We start from the raw sequence: 27,037 nt of genomic DNA on the forward strand, positions 1-27,037 counted from the left end.
GTCGCGGCCGTCACAGCGGCTCCGGAGAGTCTCCCGTTCCGCGCCCCTCCCGCCGGAGATGAGGGGAAGATGTCCGTGTCCCGGCTCAAGGCCAAACTGAAGTTGCTGGCATCTGTCTTCCACAAGAACCAGGAGCCCGCAGCCGCCGGCTCACGCTCCACAGCAACATGACGGTGAGGCGCCCTGCCGAGGCCTCGCGGGGCAGGGTGAGGGCGGAGAGGGGGCGCTTGGAGTCCCGGAACAAACGGGTGCCTGCCCGGGAGAGACCCCGGTTCCCCGCCCCTTTCTCCCGCGACTAGCCCGGCCCGCCCCCGGGACTGAGGGAGGCTTGGGTGGGAGGAGGCGGAGGCCGCGTCTCTCCCGCTCCTGGCGGGGGGCTGGCTTGGGGGCTGCCGGCCCCTCTCCGCCCCTGTCACCGCGCCCAGAGGTGGGAGCCCGTGGTGGCCAGAGCCCTCTCGGGAGCCAGGGTCGCCCGAGTCAGCCGGCCTGCTCCGGGGACCGCGACAGGGCGGTGCAGAGCGGCTCCGGCGTTTTTTGAGCCCGGGCGGGGAAGGGGAAAGGCCTTTAAGCTTTTCGGTGTTTCGGCCGGGCGCAGTGGCTCACCGTAATCCCAGCACGTTGGGAGGCCCAGGCGGTCAGCAGTTGGAGACCAGCCTGGCCAACGTGGTGAAACCCTGTCTCTACTAAAATATACAAAAATTAGCCGGGCGTGGTGACAGGTGACTTAATCCCGGCTCCTTGGGAGGCAGAGGCAGGAGAATCCTTTGAACCCGGAAGGCAGAGGTTGCAGTGAACCGAGATCAAGCCCTTGCACTCAAACTTGGGGGATAAGAGCGAGACTTCGCTGAAAAAAAGTTTTCTTTTTCTTTTGTTTTTTTGTTTGTTTGTTTTGAGACAGGGTCTTACTCTGTCACCCAGGCTGGAGTGCAGTGGCGCGATCTTGGCTCACTGCAGCCTATGTCTCTTGACAGTCCACGGGTTAAAGCGATTCTCCTGCATCAACCTCCTGAGTAGCTGGGATTACAGGCGCCGGCCACCACGCCTGGCTAACTTTTGTGTCTTTAGTAGAGACGGGGTTTTACCGTGTTGGCCAGGCTGGTCCCAAACTCCTGACCTCAAATGACCCACCTCTGCCTCCCAAACTGCTGGGATTCCTTCAACCCAATCAAGTTGACACTCAGTATTAACCATCACACGTGTCTTCAGAATTGTCACTCTTTTCTGCTGGGGCCTCCCTCTCCTGGTTTGCAGACTCATGCTCATCCTGTGGCACCAGGGTGGGGAGATGCTGGCAGGAGAGCTTTCTAGCTCCTGAGTTAAAAGGCAGAGATGGTGTCTCTTTCAAGATTTTGCTGCTGTGTTGAGTTATATTAAAAACATTGTCTTTTTTCTCTGGTTTTCACACTCATAGTAAGAGGCCATCAAGACAGGCTTCCTATATCAGAGGGTGATCCTTACCAACAGTAGCTGGGAGAAGTACAGTAAAGAATGTTAGATTGGGCCGGGCGCGGTGGCTCAAGCCTGTAATCCCAGCACTTTGGGAGGCCGAGACGGGCGGATCACTAGGTCAGGAGATCGAGACCATCCTGGCTAACACGGCGAAACCCCGTCTCTACTAAAAACACAAAAAATTAGCCGGGCGAGGTGGCGGCGCCTGTGGTCCCAGCTACTCGGGAGGCTGAGGCAGGAGAATGGCGGGAACCCGGGAGGCGGAGCTTGCAGTGAGCTGAAATCTGGCCACTGCACTCCAGCCTGGGTGACAGAGCGAGACTCCGTCTCAAAAAAAAAAAAAAAAAAAAAAAAAAAAAAGGAATGTTAGATTGTTCTGGAAAAAAGTGGTCCCTCCATTATTTGGATTGGGTCTGTGGCTTTGTCAAGCCCAGCAGTCTGATTCCATCTGCTTTGTGTCTTCCAGCATGTCCCTGTGGTTTTGGTTCACTCAGGGTATTCTCATTGTAGCTGTTATTTTTCTGCTGCTGAGGCAGAGTTATTCTTTTTAATAAAATACTGTCATTTTGATGGGATTTTGGAAAGAGGACCAGGCCACATCCTGAAAAGAAATTCATCTTAGGATTTCACAACCGTAACTCACTTTTTGTTTTGATTAAATTACTTACCCTTTTTGAGGGGTGGGGGCTCAGCTTTGTCGTTTGTAAAATGAAAGAGAGTAACTGGGCTGATGGTTACAGACATGGATGCATGTCAGAATCACCTCAGAGAGTTTTTTAAAAACAGATTCTCCCCGGCACTTTGGGAGGCAGAGGTGGGCAGATCATGAGGTCAAGAGATCGAGACCATCCTGGTCAACATGGTGAAACTCTGTCTCTACTAAAAATACAAAAATTAGCTGGGGGTGGTGGCAGGTGCCTGTAGTCCCAGCTACTCGGGAGGCTGAGGCAGGAGAATCGCTTCAACCCAGGAGGCAGAGGTTGCAGCGAGCCGAGATCCTACCACTGCCCTCCAGCCTGGTGAGAGAGCAAGACTCCTTTACAAACAACAACAACAACAACAAGGAAAACAGATTCTCTGGGTAGGCTTTGAAATGAGCATTTCAAAAATGCTCTTTCAATCACTGATGCAAGCAAAGTCTTTGGAACTGCTAGGCTAAGTATATATTCTTTAGATACTCAAAATATAACAATTTAGGGAAAGGAAGAAGGTGTGAATTACGTGTTGGAAGCTGCTGCTCGCTTCCTTTTTCCATTTAGATTTTAGAAGACAAAGAATATCTAAAGAGATGCAGATTTAAAGGAAATACAAGTTAATTCTGCATGGGTATGTTTATCTACATGGCATTCTCCAGCTCACTAATCCAGAAGAGTTCTAACACCCTCTGTGATCATGGGTTTGTTTTTCTTAAGTATTCCTCCATCATAGTATCTGAGAACAGATGCTTAGAAAGTGCTGAGACCTTTGTTGGTCTTACTGGATCTCCGGATCCTAGTTTCTTGATATGTTACATATTCTGGGTTCTAACCTGAACTGGCCTTCATGATTAAAGATGCATTTATATACTGTACACTGGCCAGGAAGCTTATCTTTTGAAATTTGCCCAAACTGGGTATGAAGGCCCTTCCTAAAACCCCATTAAATTCATTTCTAAACTCGATGATCGTCAATTGTGTCAGTTGGTATATTCTGTCTTGTAGAGAGGTATTTTGTAGTAAATAACTTGTTTTTAAAACTAAAATTTGCCTTTTAGTGAGGTGGTAATCATTTCATAATTCTTAGTTTTGTGAAGTGTCTATAAATCACACATCTGATCTTTTAAAATGAAAGGCAATTGAATTTATGTAATGATTCAGGCTTTTCAAAGTTAAAAAGGTAGTTATTTTAAGGAATGGATAATTGATTATATTTATTTTTTATAAAATAAGTTATTGATCTTATACACATAGCCATGTAAGTAAAATGTTTGCTTATTTTAAATTAGATTCCGTTTTAACGTTGTTTTCAGTTTTGCTTTATATTTGACTTATATATTTTATATTTATCTTTGATTGCTTTTTTTATTCCTAATTCTTCTATTTTCTGTTCCCTTTTTAAAAGCTGATGACTGTTGTTTGTCAAACCAGAGTTGGATTTAAAAATAAACATTTAATGTTAATAAGCTCTCTGGTAGCGGCACTGCAGTGACAGATGGTTGACAGTTTGTCCCTAAAGCTATGACACCAGTCTCCTAATGGACTTAGCCTGTATTCAGCCTGTGTAACCCTGGCAGATTCTTTCTCTGTTTCAGAATGGGACAACAGAGGAAGTGACTTCAGAGGAAGAGGAAGAAGAGGAGATGGCTGAAGTAGGATAAGAACGACATTTCATAAATGTCATTTTTGATTTGAGTAATTCCATGAATCTCCTTTGTAAACTACTATTAATGTGCAATAATTGAAAGCACATTGTATTTGGAATGGAATATAATTTCTCAACTCCGACACTACCTCTAACCGATGACACGCCTTTGAGCAAATGCTTTATATGAATTCTTTGGATTTGATTTCATGGAAAACAAAAGTCCTTAACTTTTACCACCAAAGTTGTGTTTATATTTAATACTAATCAGTCCTTAACATGCATTCGGTTATTTTTAGGAAGAGGAACTACTACGTTTTAAAAATGTTATGTTTGCATAAAAGGAGAATTTGAGAACATGTTAGGGACTATTCACCAGAAGTAGTGAAACTGTCTCTTGTTGAAAAACCATCACGGAATTTTCCCTCAGTCTGTTTGATGCTGCTATAACAGAATACCAGAGACTGGGTGATTTATACAGAACAGACATTTATTTTCTAACAGTTCTGGAGACTGGGAAGTCCAAGATGAAAATACCAACATTTAATGTCTGAGGGCCTTCTTGTGGCATCCTCCCATGGTAGAAGGCAGAAGGGCAGGAGAGCAAGCTAGTCCCATGTGTGAAGCCTCATTCATCACGGCCTTAATCCCATTAAGGAGGAAGGAGCCCTGTTGGCCTGATCTCCTCTTAAAGGTCCTACCTCTTAATATCATCACATTAGAAACACCTGAATTTTGGAGGGAACACATACAAATGGTAAAAAATTTAGTAGAGCAAATTCCAATGACATTGAGCCTAGGCCAGTTGTCAGTTCTGGGTATAATTTCAGATGTTTTCAGGCTCTGAAGCTTTGCATTTACATTAAAACCTTGGAACAAAGATCTTTGTCTCTGCATTGACCAAATAGAAGGCATGTGAATTTTATGGTCTTGATTGTTTTAAAATATATTTTCTGTTTGGGGTCTTAACAATTAATTCAGACTTTCATTTTCTTAGTTTGGAAATTATTAATCTAAAATATACTTTAGAGTGCTTCAGAACTGAAGAAGTAGTGTTGTAGACTTGTTGTTGTTTGTTTGTTTGAGACAGGGTCTCGCTGTCACCCAGGCTGGAGTGCAGTAGCGTGGTCACGGCTCACTGCAACCTTGAACTCCCAGGTTCAAGCAATCCTCTGGAGTAGCTGGGACTAACGGCAGGTGCCCCACGTCCAGTTAATTTTGTGTGTGTGTGTGTGTGGAGTCTGAGTCTCGTTCTGTTGCCCAGGCTGGTCTTGAACTCCTGGCCTCAAGTGATCCAGCACCTCGGCCTCCCAAAGTGCTGGGATTACAGGTGTGAGCCACTGTGCCTGGCTGTAGGCTTGTTTTATGAGTCTGGGAGGAAAGTACTTCTTAGAATTGTCCAATTAGAATGAGAATTTATTTCAATGTTTTTATACAGTTTAGCTGAGGTGGAATAAACTGCATGAAAACGTTAAACTTTTTCCGTGGGTCACGCGGCCATTGTACTAAAGATCATGAACCCTTTTGTTTTCCCCTCACAAGATAATGAACAAGGGACCGCAACTTTGAGGGAAATCTAGAAAGGTAAGAGACTAGACGTTGGAGATGTCAGATGAGGACAGGTGAAAAGCAGATATGCTAGGCTCCTGAAAGAACATGGGAACAGGCCCAGAACAACCTTGGACATGGTGTGTTTGGGTGCATTGGATGCTTGTCTTTTGAGAAGGAAAGTTGATGTGTTGAAGTCATGGAAAGCAAGATTGGCCAGAAAAGGCAGATGGCTAAAAGTCTTGAATTCGAGATAGGCGTGTGTTTCTATTTGGTGTGATTATTGATATGAAGACCTTGAGCAGCGAATAGTGTGCGGAGGATATTGTTTTAGAAATATGTGTTGAATTCTGTTTGCGATGTGCTGATTAATACTTAGGTGGAGAAGTTTTGTGTGGATGGGAACATGACTGAGGTTGAAGGTATAGGAGGAAATACAGACCAAAGGCATTTTGTGAGCATGGGAGGAAAACAAGCATAGGATAGAAAGTCAGGGCTGAAAGGTGCACACAGGGAGAAGGGAGCTTCATGACATATGGAGTCATGGGCAGAGTTTGAGTGGAGGTAGTCAGTAACCTGCTCTAGAAATCAGTGAATTAACAGGCTTGGGAAAAAAAAGAATCGAAATGAGTATAAACTACTTCTTTAGAGTATTTGGCATTTGAAGTGGAAAAATAATTTAATTGAAAAAAGGATTTTTAAAAATCTGCATATATTTGTATATGTGTAAGAACAGATAGTATGGGAAGGGAGGGAACAGAATGATGTGAATAAAGATGTTGTTCTGGGGGGTATTGTTCAAATTCTTTTTAAATTATTACTATTTTTTGAGATAGGGTCTCTGTTACCCATGCTGGAGTGCAGTGGCATGACCATAGCTTGCTGCAGCCTCAAACATTTGGGCCCAAAGGAGCCCTCTATTTCAACCTCCTGAGCACCTGAAATCAAATTCTTTTTCTGACTCATTTTTTTGGTTATTAACGTCAATAGATGCTTTCTATATAAAACCATAAACTGAAATCAGGGAAAGCACCAAAAGTCTCCAGAGATAACAACTAAAATTAATTGAAACAAACATTTCAATATAAGTTCTTCTGGTCTTTTTCTGTGCATATTTCAGCATAATTGAAATTCTTTCTACTCCTTTGTGTATTCCATTTTTCATTTCAAAGTTTTTTGATACAGGAGAAATTATGCTGTGTTGGTATTTCAGTGGCCTCTTAATAGTTCATGGAATTGAGTTAACTGTTTTGCTATTTTTGCACATGCAGATTTTGTCTGTGCTTTTGTGGTTGCAAGGTTGCAATAGGTATCCTTATGCCTAAATTTGTGTTTACATCTTAGACTAGTTTCTTGGAATACAATTCTAGAAGTCGAGTTTCTGGAACAAACTATGAACAGTTAAGGTTCTTGACACCTGCTGCTAAACTGTCTCAAAGGTTCCTCTTAAGAGGAGATTTAAAAGATGCCTTGGCTGGGCGTGGTGGCTCATGCCAGGAATTCCAGCACTTTGGGAGACCAAGGTGGGCAGATCACTTGAGGTCAGAACTTTGAGACCAGCCTGGCCAACATGGTGAAACCCTGTCTCTACTAAAAAGATAAACAAATTAGCTGAGCGTGGTGGTATAGGTCTGAAACTCAGCTGCTCGGGAGACTGAGACATGAGATTCACTTGAACCTGGGAGGCAGAATTTGCAGTGAGCAGAGATCACCCCACTATACTCCCGCCTCGGTGACAGAGTAAGACTCTATTTAAAAAAAAGGAATAATAAAGAAGTAAATAAAGAAATGATGGCTTATTTAGTAATAGTTATGACTTTGTAAAGCTTTTAAATCTGCTTTACACAGAGTCTAGCTTTTAAATAACATATAGTGTATAAAAGGTAGGAGCCTCATGAATGGAATGTGTGGGCTTTTTCTCTCTCCCCATAGGGTAGATATATTCTGTTTCTTGTCCCCCATTGAATCAAGAATAATTTAACTTTTGCATAAGAAAGTGCTGAAGAAAAATAGGTTGAATAAGCTAACATTTTTCTTCTTTTTGCAGGATATAGAAGACTGAGATCACTGTGAGATGAAAGAAGAGCCTATTAGTGGGAAAAAGTTGGAGGATGAAGGAATTGAAAAAGAAAATTTGGCAATATTAGAGAAAATTAGGAAGACTGAAAGGCAAGACCATTTGAATGTGTAAGTGTGTATAAATAGCTAGAGCCTGGACTTTTTGGTTAAGTCATTATAGTTAATACCTGGCAATTCGTGAACCTGCCAAATTCAGCTGCTCTCCTCCTCCATTCCTGCCTTAGTGGTAGATTCAGTCATCTGTTTATTGGTTTGGAGACAGGGTCTTGCTCTGTCGCCTGGGCTAGAGTGCGGTGGCACAATCATAGTTCACTGTAGCCTTGATGTCTCAGGCTCCAGCAATCCTCCTGCCTCAGCCTCCCAAGTGTCTTGGACTATACGCATGTGCCACCACACCAGGCTTTTTTTTTTATTTTTAGTGGAGATGAGGTCTCACTGTGTTGACCATGCTGCTCTGGAACACCTGAGTTCAAGCGATCCTCCTACCTCGGCCTGCCAAAGTGCCAGGATTACAGGCATGAGCCACCGTGCCTCGCCACGGTCATACATTTTCTTGCCCAAGGTTATCTTTCTCATCTAAGAATAGCCACTTTTTACCCTGTTCATCTGCTCTTCACATCCTGGAACCACCTGCTGATCCCTGTGTATGCTCCTTTCCAGCCTGTTTATGCTGTTTTCTCTGCTTACCTTCCTTCTGTGGCATCTGTATACTGACATTCATTCTCTTCTACAAAACAACTCAAATTATTTCTCCTTCAGGAAGCTGACTTTGGTCCATCCTGCTCTGACCAAACCAAAAGTTATTCTTCTCTTTTTACTTAACATCTCTTTTATATGAAGCGGCAGGATGTGAAAGGAATATTGAGTTTGGTGACAAACATACCTTTTTTGGTTTCACTTTGCTTAACTGTGAAATATGGATAGACAGTACATACCTTTTGGATGACTGCTATGAAAAATAGATGAGAATAATGTGTGTATGTACATGAAGCGCTCAGACAGAGTAGGGAAACGTCAGATGATAGTCTGAACACTTACTACTTCCTGTCTTCTATTAGAGCTATTTACCAACTCCATGAAAGCCGAGGACAAGTTACTTTGTCTTGGGCACAGGTTCTCCAAAACAGGGAATGAATTGTTAGGCCAGTAGATGCCAAGTGTTGAAACCAGATAAATTACTATCCCTCCTTCAGTCTTAGTTGTATATCAATGTAATTAATAATTTTTCATAGAGGAAAGATATTTAGACAATTTCTCATATCTTGATTATTTAAAAAACTAACTGTAGCATTTGAATTAATGTTACTGTACTTTCTGTGTCTTGTAATCGATTCTAGTTTGAGTTATCTTCAAAACAAGTGTAAATTATTGAACACTTTTGCATGACCGATACTATGCCAAGTACTTTATACTTTATATATCTTCTGATTTAGTCTTCATAGCCGCTGTGTGAAATAGGTGCTCTTCATATTTTAGGGATGGGAGAAACTTCTCATATTTTATAGATGGGAAATGAGCTCATGGTTACATAGCTAGAAAGTAATACCTTTGTAAACTTGATTTATATTCTTTTTCAGAGTATAGTGCAGTCTTTAAAACCTTTAGTTTCACATGACCAAAAAGTAGTTCCATTTCTATTTAGTCTTAGGATAAGATATCAATATGTTTTCCTCTTTAGAGAAGTCCCCGCACTGAAAAACTGAGACCAGTTGCATGTAGGCACACATGGTTCTCAGAGTCTCCATGTGTGAACTAGACCGTCTGTGTAATATTCTCACTTGTAGTCTTATGGATGGAAGTCTTTTTTAGTTAGTAATGTGTCACCTTGAGTATCTTCAAGTATTTTCAGAAATTGCTGGGATTTGGAATAGACTCATACTGAATTCTCTGCTATCGTAGAGTCCATGGTAGTTGGAACATGTTGGTTAGAGTTTTTCAGATGATAAGAAACAAGAAAGTTATCAGACTTGTGTCTAGTTTTATATTCTGTTGAAACTTCATAATGCTTCATTTAATTGGACTTTTTTTTTACTTCTTAAAATGTTGAGTGATGATCCATGCTTATTGCAATCTTTTTCTTTTTTTTTCTTTTGAGATGGAGTCTCGCTCTGTGGCCCAGGCCAGAGTGCAGTAGTGCCATCTCAGTTCATTGCTACCTCCACCTCCCAGGTTCAAGAGATTCTCCTGCCTCAACCTCCCGAGTTGCTGGGACTACAGGCACGTGCAACCATGCCCGGCTACCTTTTGTATTTTTTTGGTAGAGATGGGGTTTCATCTTGTCCCCCTGACTGGTTTCAAACTCCTGACTTCAAGCGATCCACCCTCCTTGGCCTCCCAAAGTGCTGGGAATGCAGGTGTGAGCCACCATGCCCGGCTACTGTAATCTTTTATATCAGGTTGAAATACTTTAAATCTTAAAATTAGTTGGCTCAGTAGACCCTGGTAAAAAGCGACTTTTATGTTTCAGGCTGCTGTGTCTGGGTCAGTGCAAGCTTCAAATAGACTTATGAAAGAGCTCAGGGACATTTACAGATCACAGAGTTACACGACAGGGAAGGATCTCTAAATCCCTGCTCTTCTTCTTATTCGTTTGCTCTTTTCTGTTGTCAGATTATGAATGTCATTTCTTAAAAGTGGACTAAAATGGAAATGTTTACTAGCTTTATTTTGTGAAATTCAAAGGCAACCAAGTTCCAAAAGATGTAGAGGGTAAGACAGGATGAGTTTACTTGTTTTTTGGATTTAAAGAAATGTTTTTATAGCTCCATCAGAATTGTTTTTGTCATTTTCCTGATAGAGCGAACTCTTACACGATTTCTATCTTCTAGCAAAAAGCTCAAGCTTGAGCAATATTGCTTGGAAAGTAAATGAGAGTAATACATTTCGTTATACAGAGAATGATTGCCAAGTTGACTTTTATGACTTTTCCCCCAGTTTTGAAAGCAAAACAATCAACTCTTATTGTAGAGAAGGTTATGTTATGACTTTTAAAATATATAGGTGGAGTACACCTCTAGTCCCAGCTCCTAGGGGTGCTGGGAGTCTGAGGCAGGAAGATCGTTTGAGCTTGGAGAGGTCAAGGCTGCAATGCGCTGTGATTCCACCATTATATTGCAGCCTGGGTGACAGAGCGAGACACCCTGTCTCTTAAAACGAAACAAAACAAAAAAAAGGGAGGGGGTGGGGGTGGAAATCGTATTGGACATGTATGTATAGGACACTTGTGGGAAAATACCGATTTTTTAGTGATTTAACTTTTCATGGTTCTATCCATGGAAGATTGTTCTCCTCGAACCCCTTGGCTAATAATACAAGTTTAGGAAAGCATATTAAACTTCTTTTAAATTCTTGAGAAAATTAAATACATGTGACTGTTTTGCTTTAGAATGACTGCAAACTCTGAACCCCCTTATTAGATCTGATTTAGGCTATTGTCATCTCTTTTGGACATTTATTTTAAAGGAACTGGAAGCTATAGTGGCCTCTATTTTTCCTGGGAATATAGAGCAGCTTAAGATCTTCTCTTTCTGGAACTTACCCTAGGTGCTCTATTATAACTTTCAGACGGGTTCATTTTTGAATTAGTTGAAAAAAAAATCTTTTTGTTTGAACTGTTTTTTGTTTTGGGATTCTTAGGGTTGACCCTGATAGTCCTTTGCACAGTGATCTTCAGATCTTAAAAGAAAAAGAAGGCATAGGAGATATTTTGCTGAACTTACCTTTTAAGGTAAGAAAATTGTTAGGGGACTCTATATTTTTCTAATGGGGGTGTATATTTGTACAAGTGTTTGGGAAACAATTTGGTAAAGTGGAAAATACTCATATACTATGGTTCAGGAATTTTGTGGATATATACTCCACAAGAAAGGAGTACGTAGGCACCAGGAGACAGGAATGTTCAGAGCAGCATCTTTTATAATAGCCCCAAACAGAAAATGAAGAACTGCAGTATTCATAAAATGGCTTACAGCTGAGTGGGACCAGCTGGGCGAACCTTGAACACTATGTTAAGCAAAAGACGCCAGACCCACAAAACCTATTTTGTACAATTTCCTCTATATAGAGTTCAAAAATAGGCAAAACTAATGTTGGCTTGGGCGTACATTCTTAGTAGAGGCAATATCACCTGCAGTGGAGTGAAAATTGGTCCTTAGAGTGAAAGAAAATCTTACCTATTATAATGGTCTGCTGCCTTCCAAAGGATCATATAACATAAATCAACATACAATATATCTGTGGTGTTGAAATTCCACCACAGGAGCATGGGGTAGAATTAGGAAGAAAACTTCTAAAAAGGCTTCTTAGGGGTACTAAAATGAAAAGAAAACTGAGAAACACTTATTTCTGGATTCATACTTGAGCAGTAAAACTATCAAGAACAAAGAGGTGATTCCATAGAGGTTGGGGTAAGGAGTCCATCCAGGCGAGAGGTAAGGAGGCGTGACCTGAAAGGCACATCTGTGGGCTTCTTGGATACTGGTTGGAATATGTTTCTGGACCAGGTTGGTGGCTACATGGGAAAATAGTTTACAATAACTTGTTAAGTTATACTTTAAGGTGTATTTCTTGTACTTTTCTGAATGTATGTGTTATATTTAATAAAGTATTTTTAAGATGCTAAAAATAAAGGTTACAAAGTAATAATAGTGGGATCTAGAAGAAATGTTAATGATCTAATACGGAATCTAGATGGGATGTAATGGTTTAAAATCTATGGCTATATGAGGTATTTTGATGAAAAAAACAGACATAAAACAATACTTTGTTGTATTTACTCTAAGGATGGTAGTAGTTTTCCAACAGCTTCGAACTTAGCTTTTTGTGTATATTTTTGCTTGAGGATATATCTTATGATTGAACTTTCTTGAAATGACCCTAATGTCAGTATTTTCTCTCACTTTTGTTGTCATAGAAACTATTGTGGTTGTCAACTGGATTGCCTTCCTAAAGTATGAATCCGGTATATATTGACTGAAGTTGCTAATGGCTACTTCTTTACGGATTCATGTGGGGGAATGCATGAAGCACACAGGCCTAAAACAAAAAACAAAACACAAAAACACCAGGAACGTATCTTTCTTTTTTAAAACATTAAATCATACGTCCATATGCCCAACACCAAACTGAAGAAATGGAACCTTTGGCTGGGCTTGGTGGCTTATGCCTGTAATCCTAGCACTTTGGGAGGCCAAGTCAGGCAGATCACCTGAGGTCGGGAGATTGAGAGCAACCTGGCCGACGTGGTAAAACCTCGTCTCTACTAAAAATACAAAACAATTAGCTGGGCGTGGTGCGGGCACCTGTAATGTAAGCCCTGCTTTGTGGGAGACTGAGGTGGGAGAATCACTTGAACCCAGGAGGCAGAGGTTGCAGTGGGCCGAGGTTGTGCCATTGCACTCCATCTTTGATGACAAAATATACACACACACACACACACACACACACACACACACAAGAAATAGAACCTTATCGGTACCTGTAGCTCCCTTTGTGCCCCTCCCTTGTCATGTCCTCTGTGGGAGGTATCTTCAAGGGAATATGAAATCTTGACCAGGAAACTGGAGGATTCGTGACTACAGGTGTTGTTTTCATTATTTTTTCCTACTCTAGCTAGAACTTCAGGGAGGGGACGATCTGGGAGGTAAATGACTGAAATTCTATTGGATTTGTGTTTGTGGCCCATGGCTCCTGATACCAGAAAAAAAGGCCTTTTTCTGGGGTTGGAGTATTTCTTAAGAGTCCTGGTAAGAATGTGATTGCCTTGAGCTAATTGACCTTCTGAAGAGGACCTTAAACTGAATTGCCAAGTTATTAGTATCGGGATTCACAGACTTTGGAGAATAGCAGGTATGACTCGGAAAGATGTACAGGAAGGAGCCAGAACAATATATATTTATAGTCTCTGATGTCCACAGTGACAACTTGAGTGTCATGAATACTAAGCAAAATGGAACTGGAGATAAACTATAACACAAAGATGGGAGTGAGGGCAGGAGGGAATGCGACCTCGTCAGCTACTTGGTAAATCCGACTTGCTGTGCTTTTTTTTTTTTTTTTTTTTTTTTTTTTTTTTGAGATGGAGTCTCGCTCTGTCGCCCAAGCTGGAGTGCAGTGGCCGGGTCTCAGCTCGCTGCAAGCTCCGCCTCCCGGGTTCACGCCATTCTCCTGCCTCAGCCTCCCGAGTAGCTGGGACTACAGGCGCCCGCCACCTCGCCCAGCTAGTTTTTTGTATTTTTAGTAGAGACGGGGTTTCACCGTGTTAGCCAGGATGGTCTCGATCTCCTGACCTTGTGATCCACCCGTCTCGGCCTCCCAAAGTGCTGGGATTACAGGCTTGAGCCACCGCGCCCGGCCTACTTGCTGTGCTTTTTAAGGAAGTTGTCTTCTGTTGTTACAGGCAACATCAGAATTACTGAATTGAATTCTGAGGTAGTATTTTAAGAAGGGTCTATTTAGATAAGTTTAGGTTCATTTAGAGAATAAACTAGGATTGGAAAGAAATTCATTCTAGTCCATGACCTAGGATACCTGGTGAAATTGTGGATTTGGAGAGGAAAATATGGGGGTTCATGATAGCTTGTCTTCAACTGTTTGAAGGAGTATGTATATGGAAGCTTTAGTTTTTATTTGTTTTTGGTGAAGACCGAGCATAAAACTAGAACTAGTAAGTCAGATTACAAAGAGGTGATTTTCTACCCAATATAAGGAAGTGACTTGTAACTATTTAGACCCATCTAGTGATGTAGCCTTTGAAAAAAAGAATGTTCTTCATCCTTAAGTAAAGCTTACAAGGCTGAGATGTTAAATAGGAAGTCAGATAGCTTCATGAGATTCTTGTAGAGCCTGAGAGTCTGGTTCAGAGTTAATATATACAAAGGTAACTCAAACTTCCTTTGAACAGTCACCCTCAGCCTTTTTTTCCCCCTTCCTGAAGAACTCTTTTTATTTCTCTAAGATCTGGATTCTTGAGTTCCAGGGTACAGTTTATGGAATAGAGTCCCCAGGTTTTGATGTAGAAGAGTTACTCTGAACAGTTTAAAATGAATTCATTCACCCATAATCAATTAAGGTGTTCTATAGTCACTCCCTAGGGATTCACATATTTAAAGATCTAAATAATAGGAGGTTAAATGAAGTTGTACTTTACCAAGCTTTACATCAACCTCTATACTTTTCATTCTGTCTGTTAAATTATAGATAAAAGTGAGCTACTTCATTTGAAAGTAGATGATAATCATGGTCATTAAGTTGGTATCTTGTGTCATTAAGTTGGTATGTTGTGGATAATCTTACATTTCTATTGTAAGTTAGAAAAAGATTTCCTCTTATCTTTCATCTTCTGTCTCATCTTCCTCTCTTCATATATTTTTATCAAGTCTGATGATGTTTGTGTTTTAATTGGGCCAATTAGTTATTGCTGATAGTTGGGTTCGAGTCTACCATCTTATCGATGAGTCATTCCTATTAGTTTTTCTTGCTTTGTGCTCCATGTTGTCTTTCTTTTAGATTTTTTGATGACTCTAGTTTTCTGCCTCTGTCAGCGTAGTTCTTATTCTTCTTCATTACCCTATAGTTACAATATGTCCTTGATGTGTGAAAGTCTAACATAAACTTGTAGATTCATATTTTTTTCCTTTTCCTTGTCAATACAAGAACCTTAGCACACTGTGAGTTCATGTCCTCCCTCCCAAATATGTGCTGCTGTTTTCATATATTTCACGTCTATACTTATCTAAAACCCTACACATAATTATATAATTAGTCAATATTCACTTAGATTTACATGCATATTTGCTCTTTTTCATGCTCTTTAGTCTCCACATTTTCATCGAGGATCCTCTTTCTCCTCTGAAACTATCCTTTAATACTTCCTTTAGTGTGAGTCTGCAGATAGAAAAATTCCTTTATTTTTTATTTTATTGTCAAAGAGTATTTTCATTAAGTGTAAGTTTGTAGGTTGGCAGTTTCCTTTATTCAGCACCTTGAAGATATCATTCTCATATGCTAGCTTCCGTGTTTCTCTTGAGGTGTTTTTTGTGGTTAAATCTTGTGGTCTTTGATCAGTCTTGGAAAATTCTCTGCAACTGTATCTTCAGCTATTGCTTCTGTCCCATTCTTTTCTTTCTTCCAGGGCTCTACGTATGTTATAAACTTTTCAATATGTTGCCTTTTGTTTTCTCTATTTTCTACATTTTTGTCTTTCTGACCTTTTTCCAGTTTACTGAATCTCTCTTCTGCTAGGTTCCTGCTGTGGTTAAACTTATCCATTAAGTTATTAATTTCAGTTGTGATAGTTCTAAATTGCAGAATTTCATATGGTTCATTTTTATAATTGGCATTTCTCTGCCAGGTTTTCAGTCTTGTCCTGTGGTTCGTTGCTCATGTTCAGCAGAGTTATTTTAAAGTGTGTCTGCTAACTCTGTTATCTCCATCGCTTGTGGTTTTGTGTCTGTTGTTTACTTCTCTTGTTTTCTGTTATGTCATCTTTCCGTCTCATGTGGCTTTTTATTTTTAGTGATAGACATTATATATGAAAAATGGTAGTACTAATTTGAAGCCTTGGATGATATTCTTCTCCAGAGAGGATTTACATTTGCCCCTGAAACGGGCTTGGAAAGTAGCAACCCAGGACTGTCTTATCCAATCAGGGACTGAGATAATTCAAGCTGGCCTCATTCCCTCTCAGGGCAATTTGCAGTTTGTTCTTCAGGTTCCCAACCTAAGGAGTGGGAGACTTACTTAGCAGGGCCTCTCCTCCGTGGATGCTGAGCTCCAATGTGTATCTCCCTGTGAGCTCTGTGAGGCTGTGAGTTCTAGCTCAGCTTGTTAACCTCTTCTTTGTCTCTTCTGTCATTGGAAGAAAACCTAAGGGGGAAAAAGAAGACCCTGTTCTCTGGTGTTCCCTTTTCTCAGCCCTGTAATCGTTACGTTTTGTCCACCTTTCTAGTTCTCAGTCAGAAGACTGATCTAAGTTACCTAGTCTGTCATTATTGGAATGGTTCCTTTATATAGTTCTATTGAAGTGGAACCCCTTCCTGTGTTTTGTAAGTTTACCAAAACAGTGTTCTGCTTGGACCTGATTTTAACTTCATTTTTATTTGCTTTAGTTTTCTTTCATTTGGTTTGTGGTGCCAATCTTACCTTTGTGACTCTCACCTATTGTCTGATAATGATGTACATATTCTTTATAGATTCTTTTAAAATCTTCTAAATAGTATAGCATTAAGGATGTTCTTAAAATTAATTAAACTTACTTATTTGCTTTTTAGGATAACTTTCATTTGATCCTCCATTTGTGTGAGTGGTGTTACCTGTTCTCGCAGGAGGGAAAGTGTTAAGTGTTGACTTTAATTTTTTTTTAATTTTTGTATAGAGATGAGGTCTCACTATGTTGCCCTGGCTGTTCTTGAACTGCTGGGCTCAAGCGATCCTCCCACCTTATCCTCCCAAAGTGCTGGGATGACAGGCGTGAGCCGCTGTGCCTGGCCTATGTTTTGTTTTTTCATTTTTAATAAAGTGTGCACTAGAATTCATTTAGAGAGACAGTCCCAGAGTTTCTGATTCAATAGGTCTGTGGTGGGACCTGAGCATTTACGTTCTTTAGAAGTTCCCAGGTGAAGTTGATGCTGTTGTTCTGGGGCCCACATCCGGAACCGTCATCAAGCATTATGTTGCTGATAGATAGGGCTTTTAGTGACTCAACACACACACACATATACATATTTATACATACATACATATATATACACATACTCTTTTATCATAAAAACCAAGGATTTCTCAATGTAAATTGTGATGGAGGGTTTAGAGAATGTTACGATTACCGAGTGTTCCCCACGTGCCTGTGATCCTAATTAGTACTTCTAGGAATAATTATGGGCAATCTCATGGATGTATGGAGCTGGCTACTTATTGTTAGAGGTGATAGTTACACTTTGGTATTATCCAATGGTAATTGTCTTGCAGTTTTACTGAAGTTTCTGTTGCTTCTTTTCTGTGGCTGGAAGTCTTACAGAAGTAGGGAAAAGATCACACTTTGCTAGGTTAGTTATGAAATGTTCCGTAGACCCTCAAAGTATGAGCAATCTAAAGTAACTTGAGGATTTTCAAACACTCAGCTGACTAATTCTACTATGTGACATAATCCACATTATGGTGATTAAAATCTAAATATACCCCGCCCTTACTTTGATGATTTATATGTTTGAGGTAGTATTAATTGCATTTAGATTAAAAATATGAGCAACCACTTCAGACTTCAGAACTTTCTCCAGAAGAGCTTTGTTCCTACCGTTATTTTTAGTTATATTTGCTTTACATACTTATATATGTGTTTTGGGGGCTAACATCCTGTGAAGAATCATTTCTGTATAATCAGAATTTGTATTAACTGTGGTGTTGATACTACAGAATAGTTATCTGGACATGATATCCATCTGTAAAAGCTCAGAGAAACAAAAAGGGTGTTGTTATTGTTTTATAAAAAACCCTTAGTATTACATATGGATGTGTTGAGCTCATTTTGAGTTCTATCACACAGTAAAGTAATATTGTTTTATGTATTTATTCATTCACTCATTCACTGAGGCAGAGTCTTGCTGTGTTGCCCAGGCTGAAGCGAGTGGTACAATCACAGCTCAGTGGAACCTCTGCCTCCGGGGCTCAAGCCATCCTCCCACCTCATCCTCCTGAGCAGCTGGGACCACAGGCATGTGCCACCACACCCAGCTAATTTTTGTATTTTTGATAGACACAGGGTTTTTCCATGTTGCTCATATTGGTCTTAAACTCCCGGGCTAAAGCGATCCACCCCGCTCAGACTCACAAAGTATTACGATTACAGGTCTGAGCAACTTACGCGGCCCAATAATCTTTGTTAAATTTTTTCATTTATTTATGTATCTTTTGCTGTTGCTTTTCTGTTTTTCTTTTAATTTTTAAATTAAAAGATTGTACAATATTGTTTTTTAAGAGTTTACTTACCTGATACCTGCAGCCTAATCTTTGCCATATCTCCCAAAATGTTCTATGAGTGCCAGTATAGTGATATGTTAGTACATATTTGTTTTCTGGGGATTTCAAGGTTTGCGGGAAGCCAGGATCAAAATGTCTTTTACCGAAGGACTTCTTGGAGCCTTGAGGCTATTTTCTGTTCTTCCCAAATTTGTTTAATAATGTACCTGACAGCATCTCAGAGGATGGTGTCCTCTGGCTTACTGCCTTGGAAATGCTGCTCTGTTGGAAATCCTGAGTTCTGAGTGATTCCCGTGTGTTTTCTGCTGCAGAGCAGAAAATGCTGAAGTGATCCCTTAGTGGGCAGATGTTAGAGGTCTCCTTTTGACAGGTTGTTACGAAATTGATCACAAATATACTATTAGCGTGAGTGGAAGTCCTTGGTTGGGTGTGAAGCAGAATTATTTAATATTGTGTACTGTTTTATTGTGTTACCTTTAAAGCTTCTCTAGACTGTTTTGGTTTAGGCAGTAAAATTGCTATAAAAAGTACTTTTCTTGGCGCAGAACCTCATAGTCAGTTTTGGATGTTGAATGTTAGGTTACCCAGCGAAATACTTACGTATACAAAATAAACACAAGGCTGAAAAATACTAAATGTTTAACCCTTGTGTCTCTTGATCACCACACCAGCCTTTTACTTGCCACCAAGCCATAGTTCTTTTGTTTTTTCATAGTTGAATGTCAAAATGTCTTTTTAATGAAGCCCTTACTGATTGGGGAGAAAAGACATAAGTATTGTGCTTTAGTTTTATGTGACGGTTTATAAAATTGTATATGTTGACTCAGTATTCCCATAAGCACGGGAAAAGGAAGACAGGTCATTTTATGTACAGAATCTCATTTGAGAGGAAAAAAAAAATGATTAAACAAAAGATTTGGACAAAAATCTGCAAATTCAGAATAAATGTATGAAAACATTTTCAAATGTGATTATAAAATGGACGAGTATAGCTTTTCAACATTTTGTTGTAAGAATCACAAGAATGTAAGTTTATGATCTTAGTATACCACCTAGAATCAAGACAAATACTTGAAGTTATGAATCATGACATTTTTAATTTCAAAATCCATTCCATAGTTTCTTCACTGATTCTTTTTTGCCACAGTGTGTTATGGTCCTTGTTATTTGGATGAATAATTTGAATACTAAGTCAACTTGTGACCTCCCCAAATAAATCTTCTGATTTGTAGTAAAGTGTTTTTCATTATACCAAATGCCAGCTATATAAGAGGAGATTAAAAGTACTAAGTATTCTAAGTACTCCATTGATTACCAAATGCTAACCATGGACCTGGCACGGTGGCTCACGCCTGTAATCCCAGCACTTTGGGAGACCGAGGTGGGCAGATCACTTGAGGTAAGGAGTTCGAGACCAGCCTGGCCAAGATGCAAAACCCCATCTCCATCAAAAATACAAAAAATTAGCCAGATGTGGTGGCACATAACTGTAATCCCAGCTACTCAGGAGGCTGGGGCAGGAGAATCACTTCAACTCAGGAGACAGAGGTTGCAGTGAGTCGAGATTGCACTACCACGCTGCAGCCGGGGTGACAAAGATAAACTCCATGTAAAAAGAAAGAAAAAGAAAAGCTAAGCGTGGACGTAATTTCTTTGAGGTTTAAAGCTGCAAAGAGTTACTCTTCATGAAGTAGGTTGGATCCCAGCTGGGCAATGAAATGTGAGTGGGGTTTGGTCAGCTGGTGGAAGTTGAAGGAAAATTATTAACGTAGGTGACAGGTTAACACAATCAGGTGTCTAGGAAAGAGAATGAGAGATTCAGAGTGTAAGACACCAGTTGAAGCTATAACACAAGGAGGACAAGATTCATGTCGAAGGTTTGTAGGAAATAGTGCTGGCGTAATATCTTGTACTCAAACAGTTCTGTGGGTTGGTGACAGATCTTTTTTTCTTTTTTCTTTTTTCTGGTAGGTCAACTATTATGCCTGAATATTCATCTATCTATGTAACTGGTTGAGAAATAGGGGAGTAACAGTAAAGAAACTGTCTTACAATAAATCTGGTGGCAGCAGAAGAGAATATGAGACACATTGCCCTCACAGAGCCTTGAAGAGTGTGACAGTAGTTGAGGGCCACGCTGTTGTCTTAGAGTGAAGGGAGGAGAACCTACGTTGGTTTGGTAGTCATGGAGGTGGAAGGAGGAATGAAATGTGAAAGCCCATTGGCAGCAGAATCAAAATGGCTTGGTCTTTGTAGTCCACTATTAAGTGAGGAGGAGGAATTATTGGCTGACTTAGGAAGAAGTAAAAAATGTGAAACACCAATAAAATGCAAAGCTTGTGATTTTAGTCAGGGTAAAACTTAAGCATTGTGTGATTCTAGATAGATTATTCAGCAGTTTTGTTCCATGTATTTTATATCCCATATCTTCTAGCTATGACCCTATTTCTTTATTTCTTCACATAGCCAAACATTTTCCCAACTGACAGCCTTATTGTGATACAGTTTTTATGTGATAAGCCTAACCCTTCAAGTGTACAGTTCAGTGGTTTTTAGTATATTCAGAGTTATGCAACCATTACCACTACCTAATTTCAGAACATTTTCATCTCCCTAAAAAGAAATCCTGTACCCATCAGTAGTCATGTACCTGTCTCCCGCATGCTTCATCCTAGCAACCTGTGATCTAATTTCTATCTCTGTAGTTTTGCCTGTCCTGGACATTTCATATAAATAGAATCATACAAAACGTGGCATTTTGTGACTGACTTTTCTTTACAGTGATTATAAATCAAATGCCTGAAGAGGCTAAGCCTAGGATAGTGTTTGCTGTACAACTTTGACAACTGAACTTTTTTATAGTTGAAAATATGACTGTGTCTGTATATGTGGCATATTATCTTAGATGACCCTTACTTGGATTATTAAGAATTTTTTCTCCTAGTGTTCTTGAACTGTCTCAATATTCAGCAGGAAACCTTTGGAGACAAAGAGCAGTAAGAATGTGGAACACATATTGACAAAATGAAGGTAATTTAATACAGTAGTAGAGTCGACCACTTTCCAGTGTCGCTGCTGCTGACACTGTGTGTTAAGAAAAGTTTACTGACCTTACTTTTGGTGGAGGTGCTAGAACTACTTCTGTCTTGTGTTCAGATTTCAACAAACCTTTGCATAGGTATTATGTGGTTGTACAAATGTACTTTGTTTTGACCAGAAAATGCAAAAACTTCCTTTCTTCCCACTTTCTGAGACTCTGCAACCTTAAAGGAAGAGTGGAGTGCTTTAAAGGAAAGGTGGTGGTGGCTGGGTAGTGAGTAACAATGTCTACTGTATACTTCCTTTCCCAAAACAAGTCCCTGTCTACTGTCAGAGTTTCCAAAATGTGAAGATCAACTGTGGTGTTCACTAATTAAAGATCAAGTGTGGTGTTAACTCATTAACTCCTGACTAGACTTTGAGTGGTTGTGGAAGCAAAATCTCAGTGAAGGCCTGGATGTTCTAATTCTGTTAAATCAGTGAGTGTACATTCTATACAATACTCTTTTAGTCCAGTGGCAGATTTAAGCAGTGGGAGATAGATTTCTATGTTTCAGAAATGAAATACACAAAGAATCAACATTTTTCATCCCGTGATACTTTACATGAGTTTAATGTTTTGGAGAGTTTATCTTGTAGATTTTCTTTCCTTTCCATTAAACTGTTACTTTCAAAAGTCCCAGAGTTTGGGGAAAGCAAGTGGGAAAGACACTGGCTTGGATTCTCCAGGATAAGGGAGTGAAGAGGACTTCTTTCCCTCATTTTATTATTGAATAATGTCATCATAACAATTATGAAGGTGAATGGTCTACAGTAGAAGTTTTTAGATGGCTTCTCTGCAAAATAATTTGGTTTAGTCAACGCAAGGATGCCTTTGGTTAGCTGGAATGGAAGATGTGCAGGCTAGAGTGCTCTTGGCAGGTATTTTGGGGGAGAAATACAGAGTTTGGAAGGGTAGGAAGCAGAAGGAATGTCAGGCAAGGGAAATGTGTGGGCAGAGCCCCAGAGGGCAGAACAGGTTGTGGAGGACTTGATGTCCACATAGACCTAATCAGTGGTCTTAGCTTTTGTGTTTTCAAAATTACCACAGTTTGTGTTCTAAAACTGTCATTGCCTTGATTTTCTCTTAGGCATGCTATCTGTGTATTTTGAAATATAAAATAACATTAAAGGAGAAATGAAATGATTTTATTTCAGAAAGAGTTAAAAGGATAAAACATATTGATCTAAATAAGTTTCTAATGGGAGATTTGGTACCTCCCCAGAAGTTATGTTTAGTTCAGAGAATAGTCTTCAGACATGGAAAGGACTTGAGCAGTCCCAGAGAGGAGCTACATGGTCTGAACCATTTGATTCTCACAAAAGAATGGGGAAAAACAATTCCTACCATGAAGCAATGCAGATGTTCATATTTTGGATCGGGTAAGCTCAGTGCCATTGTCAGAGGAAAAACTCTTGGCCATCACAGGATGGGAGAGAAAGTTGCAGTTGTAAAGAATACTCAAATGCCATTTAAGGAAACGGGTTCTTCTGCCCCTATGCTTTGGAATATTTATGGCTAAGTTCTTCATTTTTGACACCATAAAAATTTCAAAGTGTTCTGTTCTAAGAGCCATTTCAAACAATTGACTAGAATTTCAGAGCAAGTACATGACAGTTGAAACATTAGAATTTTTAAATTGCCCTTAATCCTATATCCCTAACAAGTATGCTCACGCTTGCATGTTCTCGTCTCATCTTTACTGTGTGCATACTTTCTTAGTAATGGCACGTAGAAACTGTTCAAGCACGAATAATTATCGTGATAATTTTTTCTGTTTCCTTTTCTCTTTTCAAGGTATGTATTGGGTGGAGGAGCATTATGTATGGAACTTCTCACAAAACAGGTGATTATTTTCTTATAATATTCAATTTTCGCTCTCAATAGAGTGTTTCGGTTATGGGAAGTTAGGTTGTCAGTAGAAGGTTCTCTTAAAAAAAATTTTGGTGTTTTTTATTTTTATTTTTTTTTTATTTTCTTACCTCTACTTTCAAGAATGAAAAAGGTCAACCAGTAAAATGAGATTATACGTGGTGCTGAATCTATGCTAGGATCGGCATTGAGAGCGACCTTTATTTAAAGTTCTAATTTGCTCACGTTGGGCACTTAGAATGTCAGTTTGTTGTTTTTTGTGAGATTTTGGAAATGGTCCAATTTTACTTTTTCCCGTTGTCTCCAGACTTTTTAACACTGATCTGCTGCTGTTGAGGTACATGCCATCTTGTTAGGCCTTCTCAAGTGGGAATCAGGAATGCTGCTGTGTTCCAGAGATGTTTTGTTCTTCCTGTAGGGCTGAAGCAGTGCCTACTCGATAGAACCGGTCATCGTGCAAAGAAATGCCACCTGACTCAAAGGCAAAGCCAGAGTGCAGCTTGGCGCAAAGAAGGTATGTTATTAAGAATTTTAAAGAAACCATAAGAGATATTTCATATTTATGAGCCTTCTTTCTGTCTTGACTTAATTCTTTTTGAGAGAATTCATTTCATTTTCCTTCGGTTTGTTTTCTTCTTGTTATAAAGATGATCTATAGAAAATATAGAAGTATAAGAAAATTAAAGATACTAACTGATAATCACTTAATGATTTAGTATCTGCTTGTTTAGTCTTTGTTATATTTACTGTAGGCAAACATGGCTACAGTTGTAAATTTATTATCGCTATGTATACCCTAGTAAGTTAAAAGTTTTATGTACTCTGAAGATTTTCAAAATTGAGTTCATGTTATAGAATTAATTCCCGATGAACTTTTCTGTGCTAGGCACTAGTCTTTTTAATTATTTCTTTATTCATTTATTGATTTATTTTTCCTTTTTTTCCCCTCTGCGCCTATTCTTACCAAGTCCTTTTATTTGTTACTTTTTATTAACTCTTTCGATCCTCTTAATAACTTAAAAAGAGGGTATTACTAATATCTGCATCTTGTAGATGAGGTAACTGAAGGTAGGTAACTAGTCCAGGGTCACAGGTGGCAGAGCAAGGATTAAAACCAGACAATCTGGCAGCCCAAGGCCCAACCAAGAGGAGCTGAGAGCCTGCACGGGGCAGAAGGATGTTGATGAGGCTGGTTTGCTGTTTAGTTAACATGAAACGCAGGCTGTAACCTTAATTCTAGGACATTACCAAGAAAGCCTTCCAACGCCATAGCTTTTTTACCATGACCATGACTTTTAGCAAGAATTTGTGGTTTAAAGACAACATGGTGCCCTGAGAAGCTTCCGTTCACTCTTACGGAGGGACTGGTAGTTGAGCTAAATAGTCAAATACTGGAGCACACAGCCTTTAGGGGAGCTTCTGACCTATTTCTATGGTCAGGAAAGACACCTGTCTTTCCCTGCTGCCCAGAGCCTCCAGTTATTCACCTTCAGAGTTTAATCTTCTGTGATGACATTCAGATGAGAGATCTGTTTTGTCTTTTCCAGGGTAAGAGGAAGGGAGTCACCACCTATACTAAGCAGTCTAGTCTTCTGTGTATAAATGAGCAGGGTTGGGCAGCCAAATTTGAGAACCTTGTGTAATCCTGACATTCTCCAAGATAATCCAATGGGATGTCAGGATTAGGCATGGTGGTAAAGTGGTCTCATGTTAGTTGTGTCCACAGCTCTCATCAGAAGCAGACACAGATACATTTGTAGGAAAGCATCTCTAACTTCCCAAAGCTTAAAAGCAGGAAACTACTAATTCAGTGAAATCATAGCATTCAAGTAGTCAACCCAACATATTTCAGAATTGTCAGAAACAATGACTAATATGTTTCCCAAAGACTGCAGGTTTTGGAATTATCAGATGCAGAACACAGACTTCAAATATTAGAATTGTGAGAAAATAGTTACATGTGAAATACATCTAATATATATAAAAAGTTGGACTCATAAAACTGAGCGAGCAGTGAGACCACCAGGAAAGATGAAGAACACCTGAAAGGAAATGGATGAAACAGAACTTACAGAAATAAAATATATAGCTGGGTATGGTGGCTCACAACTGTAATCCCAGCACTTTTTGAGAGGCTGAGGAAGGACGATGGCATGAGCCCAGGAGTTGGAGACAAGCCTGGGCAACACGGTGAGAACTCATTTCGACAAACAATACCCACCACCACCACCAAAAAAAAAAAAAAAAAAAAAAAAGCTGGGTATGTGGTACCTGCCTATAGTCCCAGCTACTCAGGAGGCTGAGGTGGGAGGATCACTTGAGCCCAGGAGACCAAGGCTGCAGGTTCATGCCACTGCAGTCCAGCCTGGGTGACAGAGTGTGACTCTGTCTCAGAAGAAAATGAAATAAGGAAATACAAAATGTAAATGTTGAAATCAGAAACTCAGTAGGTGGATTAGACACCAGAAGAAAGGATTAATTGGTTAGACAATTATCTTCAAAAAGTAAGTCCATATGTTACACAGAGAGATGTGAGGACAAATGATAGGACAGAAGTTGGTGGGGTTGGTGGGGAGAGGGAGATCAGAATGAGGTCTAAAATATGTCTTAATGGAATCCCAGGATGAAATATTAAAACTACGTTGGAAAGTGAGAGAAATAGAAATTCTAAAGGTGACAGAAAGAAGTCCACATAAATCAGTCACAATGAATGCAAATGGACTAAAGTTACCAGTTAGATAGATGGAAGTAATAAAACAATATCCAGTTGTTTTAATCCATCATATTTAAAATATGAGGATGTGAAAAGATTGAAAGCTTTTATAAAGGAGAGAGAGTGATAAAGATATGCCAGTACACATTAACCAAAAACAAGAGACGGAGCTTCAGTTTCAAACAAAATAGGATTTTGAAACAGAAAGCATTAGTAACAACTTGATGCTAAATGACTGTTAATTAGGAAGATGTGGCAATTTTCATAGTTTATGTACCTATAGAAATAGCGTTAAACTACAGAGAAAAAACTGATAGAACCACAGAGAGAAATTGACAAGTCTGCCATGGTATTTGGAGATTTCAACATACCCTGATTACCATAAGTAGGTTACACAGAATGCCCATATATAGATTTGAATAACCTGTGAACGGACGTGGTATAATGGACAAATACAGACCTCTGTACCCAATAGTTAGATATTCTATATTCTTCTCGAGCATCTCTGGACTGTGGGAGAAACCTTTATTATATATGAATCCGTAAAGCAAGTCAGAAGATTTAAAAACATTTGGTGCCATCCACACCATATAATTTATAATTTAAATATGAAGCAGTTAAGGTTAGAAGTCAATAATGAAGAGATAACCAAAAGCTACATGAATTTGAAAATTAAACACCCTTGTAATTCATAGCTGAAAAAATCCAATGAAATTTTAGAATGCTTAGAATTAAATCATAATTAAAATACGAAACTTCTATCTACTCTGCTCTCTCATCCGCTACCTCCCTCTTCCTATCTGGAACATTCAAGAGGCTAATCTTTTTCAATGAAGAACATCTCAAATACTGAAAAGTAGAAAAAGGACAGATGTCATTCTCTGATCTTAGTTAAATCTATAAGTTACTAACAAAACCAGAAAACAAAAGTTGATTGGTGGAATATTACAATTCATGCAAACAGCCCTTAGGTCACACAGGGA

At 39.6% G+C, this 27,037-nt stretch overlaps 1 protein-coding gene across 1 annotated transcript; it reads left to right on the forward strand.

Moving 5' to 3' along the window:
• On the forward strand, positions 1 to 23,887 carry LOC105470212 (ubiquitin-conjugating enzyme E2 Q2-like). Its single transcript, XM_071099260.1, has 6 exons — positions 1 to 173; positions 3,740 to 3,796; positions 7,385 to 7,524; positions 11,053 to 11,143; positions 23,267 to 23,315; positions 23,760 to 23,887. The coding sequence occupies exons 3-6, from the start codon at positions 7,412 to 7,414 to the stop codon at positions 23,885 to 23,887; spliced, it is 381 nt and encodes a 126-aa protein (XP_070955361.1). The 5' UTR covers positions 1 to 173; positions 3,740 to 3,796; positions 7,385 to 7,411.
• Positions 23,888 to 27,037: the final 3,150 nt, after the last annotated feature.

Source organism: Macaca nemestrina, chromosome 7, assembly GCF_043159975.1.
Source record: "Macaca nemestrina isolate mMacNem1 chromosome 7, mMacNem.hap1, whole genome shotgun sequence".
In the NCBI taxonomy this organism is placed as follows: domain Eukaryota; kingdom Metazoa; phylum Chordata; class Mammalia; order Primates; family Cercopithecidae; genus Macaca; species Macaca nemestrina.

Excerpts from the sequence above, each read along its gene's own strand:
- LOC105470212 (XM_071099260.1), top strand. The coding sequence starts at position 7,412 with ATGAAAGAAGAGCCTATTAGTGGGAAAAAGTTGGAGGATGAAGGAATT. Across the intron at positions 7,525-11,052 it reads AGGCAAGACCATTTGAATGT|GGTTGACCCTGATAGTCCTT; the intron begins GTAAGTGTGTAT and ends TGGGATTCTTAG. Across the intron at positions 11,144-23,266 it reads TGCTGAACTTACCTTTTAAG|GTATGTATTGGGTGGAGGAG; the intron begins GTAAGAAAATTG and ends TCTCTTTTCAAG.